Here is an 11,701-nt window from a genome sequence, read left to right on the forward strand (position 1 = left end):
GTGTGTGTGTGTGTGTGTGTGTGTGTGTGAATAATTGAATACTGTGTCGACTCAGGAAGTGGCACTGCCCATGTGGAAAAAGAGCTGTTACACTTACACTTCTTTTTGTCTAATTAGTTGGGATACATGTATGTGCATGTAAGACAAATATTTGGTTAGTTTAAAATCTCATTCATGTACTCAATATCGCTCCATTGCTTTGTCTGTTTTTGCCCAGTGTTTCCAGCTCAAAAGCTCAAAACTCATGGAATGAATTTAGCCTCAGGTTATGTTTTGGACATCGGTGCTCTACTGACATCCAGTGGTAATATATAATGTTTACGCGACGTCTACGCACAGCGTAATTACATTTAAACATGTTTATTTTCCATGTATTATGTTTAATTTTGCTGTTATTTATTACTCTAGATGCCCAGGGTTGCAGTATTTAGATTCCAAGTGATTAATTTTCAGCCACGCGCGAAGTGGCCCCTCAGATTACCAACAACCGTGAAACTTCACTTTTAATAGAAGAGAGTCCTACTAAAATATTTATTCTCGAATCTTGGTTCAACTGTCGATTTTTTTTTTTTTTTTTTTTAGATGGATATGACAGAATGCCAGAAACATGTGTCACAGGCAATTGTCGAGGGAAGATGAGAAGCCAGTGCAATATACTGTATGGGGCTGTATTAGTGTGCAGACTGTGATTACGTGTTCTGAATTCCTTCACTGAGTGGCTGGCTTGTGGCCTAATGAGCTCAAGTGTCTGTCCTCGACGAAGGGGACCCCACATTGTCCGCTGTTTCAAGAGTGGCTTTCAGATGGTGGACCGAGCTTAAGAGAGGACCAAAATAGACCCGCAGGCTCCCTCGCCTCTCTCTGCCAGATTTTCAAGTCTGGTTTTGGCTAATAGTTGAGACAAAATAATATTTTGTTTCAAGGATCCATTCCACCAACACATTGACATTTCATGAACAATACTATACAGTCTGCGATTGGCTGGCAACCGGTTCAGGGTGTCCCCCCGTCTACCAAGGCATTTGAGATATTTCAGATATTTTTTTTTAACATATCACAGTGGGCGCTGGCTCCAAAATCACTGTACATGGCTGCATGTTCGGGTGCGCAATTGTGAATATGAATTATACAGACAGAAAAGACTGATGTGTAATCTTATTTTTCAAGTCTTGCCCCTGATATAGTACCTGCTCAATCAGTCAAGACATGTTACACTGGCACATACAGGAAAACCGCCAGGAATTTAGGGGAAATGTGAAATAAAATTAAACCATTTCCGCCCCGCCATTTAAAAATATATTTTCTACGGCGCCTGTCAGCCACGGATCTTAAAATCATCGTCACTATTCCGAAACTAATGGCACCCAAGTTGTAACTTTCTGAGATCTGAGTTGGCTCTTATTTATAGACTGAGATGTCACACAAGAAAAGTGTCTACACAAAACGTCACCAGCCCTGTTTTAGACCCAGCGTCATGTCCTGAGAACACACAAGAGTCAAAGGAAAACCACACTCTGAAAGAGTGGTGAAGAAGGACTGCACCCTTTTGCTTGTACTACATTCTCTTCCTCGATCATGATGTCCCCAATAAAAAGGCCAGTGAGAAGCTTTTGTTTCGCCTGACCCCGGGCTAATTTCTGTGTGGCCTGTAGAGCGATATTGAGAGAGTGAGGTGGCCAAAGAGAGCCTGTGGTAACAGCGAGCGCCTCAGCCCCCTTAAGGAATCATGCTCCCTGCTCTTAGAAATCCCAAGAAACTTCACACCTCTCTGTAGGGCCTATAAATAGGGCCCATCTGTCCCCCAGGCTCAGTTACAGCTTCGTTCCTGTGCGGAATGGTCGGAGGGCGGTAAAGGAAGCACGCTGTGTTTGAAAAGCAACTATGAGTGATGAATTGGGGGAAGAACGATGGCGCAATTTGGTTTTCCTCCAGGCATCACACGTCTAACAGGATGGGGGGGAGAAAAAAAGGAAAGTAGATCACTCTCAGCTCAACTGTATTTATAGAGCATTTTAAAACAACCATCGCTGTATACAAAGTGCTGTACATGTACATCATATATACAACAATAAACAATCAAACAATCATTAATAACAATGACAATAGAAAGCGCAAAAACAGTCAAACTAAAAATCAAGTCTGAGTCATGCTGAGTCCAAAGCAAAAGAATAGAAATGAGTTTTGAGACGAGTTTTGAGACAAGTTTTAAAGATGGGCAGCGAGGGGGCTTGCCAAATGTTCATTTCAACATTTCGTCCACCGTTAATGTGACCCGTAGCCTGAACAACTCAATTGATAGTTTTAAAACTGTTGTGGGAGGGGAAGTAAAAATGAACAGCTAAGATCATGTGGTTGCACAAATGTGCAAAAATGTGTCATGGTCAGAAAAACAACTACATAAAATTTTTTAGGCCACGTAGGATCAAAAAGTTGGGTGTGAACACAACACCGATCGTCACTTCATGAACACTGGCCTACACCTTCAGTGAAGCATGGTGGTGGTCATGTTTTGGGGCTGTTTTTCTTCAGCTGGAATTGCACAGAAGGTATCATTATCATTTTGAAATTTGTGGTCAGTATCAGCCAGAAACTAAAAAAAAAAAAAAAAAAAAAATGGCAGGAAAAGCCTACTAGACCCCCTGGTAGCTATTTGGGGTATGTGAGAGTCACTTGAAAACGTGGCAAGTGTGTGCTGGTTCCCATTTAACTTGAGTTTGAATGCGCTTGGTTAATTTTGAACACTGTGCAAACTCATGCAACCACAAAAAACAACTGAAATCAGTTGTTTATTTTTACTGTCACTCGCAAAAGATACAAACATTAAAATTCAATTGAGTTGTGCCGGTTACATTGGAGGTCACATTAACGGTGGAAAATGTTTTGTAAATGATATATTTTTGTCTCACATTTTTTTCTAGGGCAATTTCTTTCATTTCCTTTCTGCGCTGCAACGTTGTCAACACCTCACCTCCCTTCAGATAGTGAAGCATCTGCCATCTTTGAAGTCTTACACCACATCGCACTCATGCACGGATTTTTCACCGGCTCAAGTTCTTCACATTTCATTAAGCACCAGGACTTCACGGTTGGCAAAGAACCATGTCTCCTAATCGGTGTCCTTTTCAGTTTGCCCTTCACAGTATAGACCCAGCCGATGATTTCATGCTTGCTGGGTTTTAGTGCTACTACTGAAACAGTTAAAAGAGTTCACATCAGGATGCCTGGGAGAGATATTGGCGGAATGGGATTAAGGGATCACTGACTACATAGCCAAGAGCGGGCCTCGGTGCTTGATTCCTAGGATGAGACGAATACAGCGCCTGTCAAACCTGCAAGGGCTTTATTATCAAATATCTGGTTGTCCATCCAGGATAAAAGCAAGGATGTGATGGTATAACCCCGAATGTGATTTTTTTTGTTTGTTTGTGTAAATGTGCCCTTTGATTGACTGGCGGCTAGTTTGTTCAGCTATGTGTGACCCTCATGAGGACAAGCGGTATCAAGGGCTGGATGGATACTTTGACTGGATCTCATTCAATCATATGACCCAAATAAATAAATAAATAAATAAAAATTGGTTTGAAATCTATTCCAGTGGGTTATGAAGGCAAAATCATTAAAAAAAAAAAAATCTCAGTCACTGTCCCAATACTTCTGGACCTAATCTAATGTGCTACATTATTTTTTACACGGTCTTAATACTTGAATTATGGTTATAATATAAATGTTATAGTGATAGTAGCAGCCAATGTGATGTTAAGGAAAATAAATTGGATCAATATGTGTTTGCCCTTTTCTAATATGGCCGTTAAAGTTATCCAAATATCAGTGGCAGGAACCTTGAAAAGGATCTTAAAACGGTGTGTGTCACAACACCGACACACACCTGACACTCAGTGATATGACGTCTCATGTGGCCTCCCCCAAGGAGTCGTACTCCATTTACGAATAAGTAAAGTGTTACATGTTTCGTCGGAGGTGGAAATCACACATCCTTGACGAATGGCTCTTCTTGGTAACACTAAACCAAAACAAATTTAGAAAGTATTTGACATAGTTACAGCATGAGAGTATTACACTCTGGAAATTGGATGTGAGCAGGAAATGGAGAGAGGTTACAGAATACTGCTAATTGTACATAATCTTCCATCCATTTTCATAGCTCTTGTCCTCATCGCGGGTCATGGGTGAAATGGATCGTATCCCAGCTGACTTTGGGCAAGAGGGTGGGGCTAATACAAAATAAGGCATTATTATGGTGCAACAGTCGCAATCGCAGCTATACTTTCAGTGACATTTTCAATGCAATCATTTTCATTGCGCAAAGTTGGAGCGGATAAAATTTAGAACAGATAGTTGCAGATAGTGCACATGATTATGCAAATAAAAAAACACATTGCCCTTTATGAAATGGGAAGTGATCGGGCCAAGCAGGAACCCATGTAATTTTGCTAAGGACCTGATTAAAACTGCATGTACATGAAATTATGTGTGTGCTTGTGTTTGTGTGTGTGTTTGTGTCACCAGCAGAACTGCCGACCCCACTGAATCATCATGGCTCTGCCAGTCGTTTTCGTTGTCAACCAGGAAGTAGTCTGCTCGGTGACAAACACAGAGACAAACAACACAAGTAAAACGCTCATCAAATGATTTGGGTATTTGTTGACAGTTAGTCCTTGGCAGAGGTCTGCATGTCCACCGAATGACATTTATAGTTATTACACTGGCAGCGCCACAATTTTATTGGTGGCTCATGATTCCGCACATTACGGTGCATTAATGAACGCCTTAAGTACAAGAATAATAAACACATTAAATGGAAAATTATAGTCACGTTTTTGACAGCCGCATGTTGGATAAGCCTGCTTAAGCGCGCTCGCGATCCCTTCAGGATTCCATAGTGGAGCTCAGAATGGACCGGAGCACAGGTGCAAGGATTTGGGGGCCACAGTTTCTATAGGGGGGGGGGGGGGGAAGGGACGGCAAATCTGAGAAGGGGGACAAGGGTGCCAGCGGGTGAGCCTAGATGACAGCTGAGGGACTCAGGCTTTCTCTGGCTTGCCCTAGTGGGGATGGGGTCAGTCAAAGTAGGTGTGTGTGCGCGTGTGCGTGTGGGTGTACATGTGCAAGAGAAAGAGAGAGAGAGAGAGAGAGAGAGAGAGAGAGAGAGAGAGAGAGAGAGAGAGAGAGAGAGAGAGAGAGAGAGAGAGAGATCATGGGAGGGGCCAGGGCTGCACCTCCGGTACTGTGACAGATCCAGACGAGAATTAAGGGGACCAGAATTTGCACAGCTTGCCTTGTCAGAGTAAATGGCATTGGCAGCGGAAAGCGCCATCCTGTAATGTACGTCACATCCTCCCAGGGGGAAGCGGCCATGAACTGAACCCACCTGTGCCTTTTTTTCAACTTTAGAGCTGTGTTATTTTAATAATCAATTAATCTGTCCATAATGTTTCATTAATTAACAAATCGGATTTCAAAAAAAAAAATCCATCCAAATTTCCATCGTTTATTTATAACTTTTCATGATTCGTGAAACAATGATTCAGTGTGTAAGCACCAAATTTATTCATACGCGATATACTGTACATAAATAAAATATACATCCAAAGTATTTTCTTTTTTTTAACAAATACCGGCACTAAATTAATTTGCATGACAACGAACAATATCGGATTTATTATACATAAATGTTGAAATGTTGAAAGTTTGGGCTTAGACTAGAATCAACTTCAATTTAGAGTTATGCAAAATCAGGACATTGTTTCAAATTGACAGTGTGGTAAATGTACAAACATATACTCTGGAATGATTCAGTAAGTGGTTTGCTCTGTCATGCTGCAGTGTGAAGGAAAGGGGGAAGGGACGCTACACTGCACACAGGTTGGTCTCGAATTGGCTGCAGGCTGCAAAGTACGAGCTGCGGGTGATCGTTGTCGCGGGCGTACTGGCGCCAATCCACAGCTGTCTTCAGGCAATAGGCGGGGGACACCCTAAACTGGTTGCCAGCAGTAGTGAAAGGCATTTACTAACAAATCACATGCCAATCACGTGCCCTTGCCACGGAAATTGACCAATCGATCACCTGTGGACGGTTTGTAAATTTTGCAACACGGTGTAAATTCCGATGGGGGTTTCTAACAATTCAAAGTGCATTTGAACACTATCATCACCTACGATCACATTAAAAATGTCATCAAAACAACAAAGGTGAGGATATTGTGTGTGTCCCCACCCCTCCCTCACCAAGTGACATAAATGACCACGTTTTGGCCCTCAGCCCAATATGCCATGTTTAGAGAGGGGCCACACGCATCCACACACACCCCTCCAAAGCTCGATCCAATCCACACACAAGGTTGGCCTTGCGGGAGTCAGGAGGAAAAATAGCCTCATATATATACACCCAAAGGGCTGCGTGCGTGCTCTGAGTCTCCTCCACTTTGTATTGCACACCTTGTGCTGTCACCCCTCGCCGGGAGTGTTTGTCTTTGAAGGAGCACGGTAGTTTGACTTAAAGCTAAAATGGCACCCAAGAAGGACCCGAGGGCTCCGATCAAGAAGGCCGAACCCGCAGCGGCACCCGCAGCGGCACCCGCACCCGCACCTGCACCTGCACCTGCTCCCAAAGCTCGTCCTGTGGACCTGTCCGCCGTCAAGGTATAAACAAAACCAGATTACCATTTTTTTTTCTTTACCAGTGTGTTAGACATTTCAACCCAAATTGTTAAAGAGTCAATGATGGATACATCATTTAGTGACTTCATTTCCATCCGCAGTTTATATTTATATTTATATATGGGAATAGGGACGACTGTACTTTTAGAACTGGGAGTCCCAATTTCCTTGAAACGATGATTGAGGTTGACGATAAGCAGAATTGCACTGCTTCAGAAATCAAACAAAATAAGTACTGATACTTGCAAACGTACTGCTGACTTGCAAATGGAGTGTTTCATAATAGCTAGTTTCGTGGCTCATACCGATTGGATTATTGGCCGAAGGTGTGAAAGTGAATGTAAATGGTCGCCTGTCTGTATATGCAACCTACGTTTGACTGGCAATCAATCCATTGCGGCCTTGACTCCCGTTCAGCTAGCATAGCCTCTAGCTTCTTTGTGACACTGAACAGGATGAGCAGTAGAAAGTGGATGAATAGATGTGCGCATGGAATGATGGATGAGTTTCCTGTAAACTGAGGCGAGTTTGTCATGGACGCTTCGAGCACGTCACATGAGAATGCTCAGAACCATGGCTAGCTCATGGCAGACATCCTTGACCCCGCCCACTGTCCCTCAAGTGGTGTGATGGCACTGAGTTTGAGACACCAAATGAGGGCATCTTAATGTAGCTAAAGATGGACTCCCGCATATCGGGTGCCACCGTGCGGCGCTAAATATGGCCAAGAGGAAAATTTAATCCCAGTTTAGACTCGATTTATTAATCCAGATTAGGAGAAAAACCTTTTTAGAGCCGTCTTGGGTTTGTGATGTCAATCTTATTGAGATGTCTATTTTTGGTAATGAATACCAACTCACATTGTTGCTTTCTACTCACCTCCAGGTTGAATTCACTGCAGACCAAATGGAAGGTATGAAGGGTTTTTTTTTCCATTTCAACTCTGTGGAAACTGCAATTGAAGACTTAAATACACAAACGTAGAAATTAGTGAACCACTTCACCAGAAACCGTTCAATTAGCTTCAAAGCAAACAACGCGGGTAACGAACTTCCTTCAAGACAACCGCCATGGGACTTCAATTCTCATGACAGATGGTCACATCTGTCATTTGTTTTGGCATTCCAGACTCCTTGTGAAATCTGACTATGTTGCGAACAAAAAACGAGGTGCTGGCACAAACATAAGCGATTGCACAAGGAAAACACAGATTCTGTCACGGATTAATTCCAAGAGTGTATTGCTCATGGATTTAAACGGGACACCGTTCAAGCGGACCTGTCTTGATGGGCGCACGTCACGCTGGAGTCAGCACATACACACGCAGGCCTTGCCTTTAAAAGGAGGAGTGGGGGGCTGGGGGTGGTGGGGGGGTTCATATTCTCAGCTATCAATTCCAAGGTGGTCTTTTAAAAGAGCCCTTAGCCTTGCCTAGAGCCAGAGAGACAGCTGACATAGAAATAGTCCGAAGGGTGACTGAGCTGTGCCGGAGTGTATCCATCCAGCCAATAATATCACAACCTATAGAGTTGTTTTTTTTTCTTTCCCTTGCCGACCTGCCTCCACCTGCTGTCCATGCAATCGCAGCGAGTGCATTGCTCTCCGTAGTGTTCAAAATGAAATAGTTGCATCGATTTTAAGTCAGCATCCGCATAAAAGATCCAACACATGAATATTGAATCAAATCTATATTGTTCAAAAAACATAAAGGTTAATCAGTACTTGATTAGTTTGGGACGTACGGTATTGACGCATGTGGTGTGACCCCTCCCCCACAGACTACCGGGAGGCCTTTGGTCTGTTCGACAGGGTGGGTGACAACAAGGTGGCGTACAACCAGATCGCAGACATCATGCGTGCTCTGGGACAGAACCCCACCAACAAGGATGTGAACAAACTGCTGGGAAGCCCCTCCGCCGAGGGTAAGATTCAGATTTGCTTGACTATTCCGCAAGGGAAAATTAATCAATGTCAACCGGTAAAAATGTATTGTACGGTTTGTAAAATGAAATGTTTCTTGTGCAATTGGTCTCATTAAAAACAACGAGATATATGTCTCGAGTAGTTGATGAGAGTCCTGTGGGACTTTTAACTCATTCACTCCCAAAGACGTTTTTAAACGTCTTTTCAGACGTGGTCCAGAATTGGCTGGTACTGAATGAGTTTTAAAAAGTTCTGCAACCGTTGTAATTGCAAATCAATGCACAGTTCGCATCCTGCTTACCAAAGTGGCGAATTAATTCTCGCTACTAAGGCTGACCAATTTTGAAAAACAATGTCATTGCGATTTCTTTCCCTCAATATTGTGATTTAAGATTCGTTCATTTATTGAAGGATCCCTTCCCAAGTATTTTCTTTTTTTTAACAAATACCGGCACTAAATTAATTTGCATGACAACGAACAATATCGGATTTATTATACATAAATGTTGAAATGTTGAAAGTTTGGGCTTAGACTAGAATCAACTTCAATTTAGAGTTTTTAACTTAACACTTTGACTTGCAGTCTTTTATGCACTCACCAAAATCATTTTTGACTTTATCACTATAACTTTTCATGATTCGTGAAACAATGATTCAATGTGCAAAGATGTGGGCTGCACCTCTTAAGCACCAAATTTATTGAGACGCGATATACTGTACATAAATAAAATATACATCCAGGAAAACGCACGCAGGTGTGGGGAGAAGATGCTTCACACGGGAAGTCCGCAGCCGGAAATCAAACCCTGCACCTCCTCGTGGGCGTGCTGGAGCCAATCCACAGCTGTCTTCGGGCAATAGGCGGGGGACACCCTAAACTGGTTGCCAGCCAAATCGCAGGGCACACAGAGACGACAAACCATTCACACTCACAATCACACCGAGAGTGTTCCATTAGCCTGCCATGCATGTTTTTGGAATGTGGGAGAAAACCGGAGTACTCGCGGAAAATGCACGCTGGTGTGAGGAGAAGATGCAAACTCCACATGGGAAGTCCGCAGCCGGAAATCAAACCCTGCACCTCTGCACTGTGAGGCCGACGTGTTAACCAGTCGCCCACCTTGCCACCCTAAAATATACATACAGTATTTAAAAAAAAAAAAAAAAAAAAAAAAATAAATTTAAGCCTACAGATCAACCAAAACGAAGCAGTTTTGTGTGTTGCGTCTTTTATATTGCAGCTTCTGCAATTGGAAAATTGCTTTTTTCAATGTCGATTTGAATTTAATGAATTGTTCAGCCCTATGTGCTGTGAATTAAGTTGCAAAGATGTAACGCAGCCGCACACAATGACCGTTCATCGCCTCCTTGTACTCAGAAATGGCCAACAAGAGAGTTACGTTTGAGGGTTTCCTGCCCATGCTTCAGACAATCATCAACAGTTTAAAAAAATAAAATAAAATTGAAGCCTACAGATCAACCAAAACGAAGCAGTTTTGTGTGTTGTGACGCAGCCGCACACAATGACCGTTGATCGCCTCCTTGTACTCAGAAATGGCCAACAAGAGAGTTACGTTTGAGGGTTTCCTGCCCATGCTTCAGACAATCATCAACAGCCCGAACAAGGCCGGCTATGAAGACTACGTTGAGGGTCTGCGCGTGTTCGACAAGGAGGGTAACGGCACAGTGATGGGCGCCGAGCTGCGTATCGTCCTGTCAACACTGGGTAAGTGAGACGCCGCCCTGGTGGCCGCAAAACAAAACGGGCGACAGACAGTTGGGCCTTCCTGACTTGGGTTGCCTTTTGCCTCCCTCGCAGGAGAAAAGTTGAATGAGGCTGAGATTGACGCTCTCATGGCGGGTCAGGAAGATGAGAACGGCTGCATCAATTACGAGGGTGAGACGAGTGATCGTGATGTCAGCATATCTGCTTCCTGCCTTGTGGCTTATATTGTCGCAACAATAGCTTAGATCAGGGGGGGTCAAACTCATTTTTGTCGCAGGCCTGATTTTAGTGACAGTTTCGCCTTGGAGGGCCGTTATGACTGAAACCATATAAAGAAGTCGAGAATAACGGTTTATTCGCCTCGTGTTTAAGTAACTGTGATGAGGGGTTTGGGAACAAGAAAATGCTCACGGCATCACTGTTATTTATTACAAATGAGAAATTGTGATTTTAGCAACCATCGTGAAAGTTGAAATCTTTGATTTCCTTTCAGGGGCCACTGAAAATGATGTGGCGGGCCAGATCTAGCCCCCGGGCCTTGAGTTTGACATCTGTATCTTAGATGAACAGAATTTCTACATTTTGAGCAACTTTCATGAGACATTTTTTTTGTAGATATTAAATGACTAAAGTAATGTTAGTATCTCAAAAATAATGAGAAATATCGTTTAATCATTGTTGTTATTTTGTCATATTCGTAGCTCTTGAATTACACTGGTCAACCGCAAATGTTAATCAGAGATGACTGTATGTGTCCCTGAGCCTATTTTTGATGCTGATTTAAAAAAAAAAAAAAGTTTTTACTTTTCTCAATCACCACATAGAAATAGTCCGAAGGGTGACTGAGCTGTGCCGGAGTGTATCCATCCTGCCAATAATATCACAACCTATAGAGTTTAGTTTTTTTTTTTCTTCTTTCCCTTGCCGACCTGAGTCCACCTGCTGTCCATGCAATCGCAGCAAGTACATTGCTCTCCATAGTGTTCAAAATGAAATACAGTAGTTGCATCGATTTTAAGTCAGCATCAGCATAAAAGATCCAACACATGAATATTGAATCAAATCTATATTGTTCAAAAAACATAAAGGTTAATCAGTACTTGATTAGTTTGGGACGTACGGTATTGACGCATGTGGTGTGACCCCTCCCCCACAGACTACCCGAGACATTCTCGCTGTTTCCTGCGCCACCTGAGGAAGCAGGGCAAACAAAAGGACTATGAGATGTCATTTTTAAATCCTTCCATTGTTTTGTTCCACACGTATTTGTTTTTTTTTTGTTTTGTTTTGTTTTTTCCTCGTCTCCAACTGGTGCTCCTTAGGCTTCTTCGGTTCCGGACGTGTTCCTAAATTTTCATCTCCCCAAAATACCTT

General features: G+C 42.8%; 1 protein-coding gene across 2 annotated transcripts in view; it reads left to right on the plus strand.

Moving 5' to 3' along the window:
* The first annotated feature begins 6,411 nt into the window (after positions 1-6,411).
* myl1 (myosin, light chain 1, alkali; skeletal, fast) overlaps positions 6,412-11,701 on the plus strand; it is an 11,434-nt gene continuing 6,144 nt past the window's right edge. For both annotated transcript variants that reach the window (XM_019895548.1, XM_019895547.1), the window contains exons 1-5: positions 6,412-6,660; positions 7,564-7,591; positions 8,457-8,600; positions 10,154-10,327; positions 10,421-10,498. In XM_019895548.1, the coding sequence (XP_019751107.1) occupies positions 6,526-6,660; positions 7,564-7,591; positions 8,457-8,600; positions 10,154-10,327; positions 10,421-10,498 (559 nt within the window). In that variant the 5' untranslated portion in view covers positions 6,412-6,525. The remainder of the gene's footprint in view (positions 6,661-7,563; positions 7,592-8,456; positions 8,601-10,153; positions 10,328-10,420; positions 10,499-11,701) is intronic.

The sequence above is a fragment of the Hippocampus comes genome, unplaced genomic scaffold (assembly GCF_001891065.2).
Source record: "Hippocampus comes isolate QL1 unplaced genomic scaffold, H_comes_QL1_v1.1 scaffold237, whole genome shotgun sequence".
In the NCBI taxonomy this organism is placed as follows: domain Eukaryota; kingdom Metazoa; phylum Chordata; class Actinopteri; order Syngnathiformes; family Syngnathidae; genus Hippocampus; species Hippocampus comes.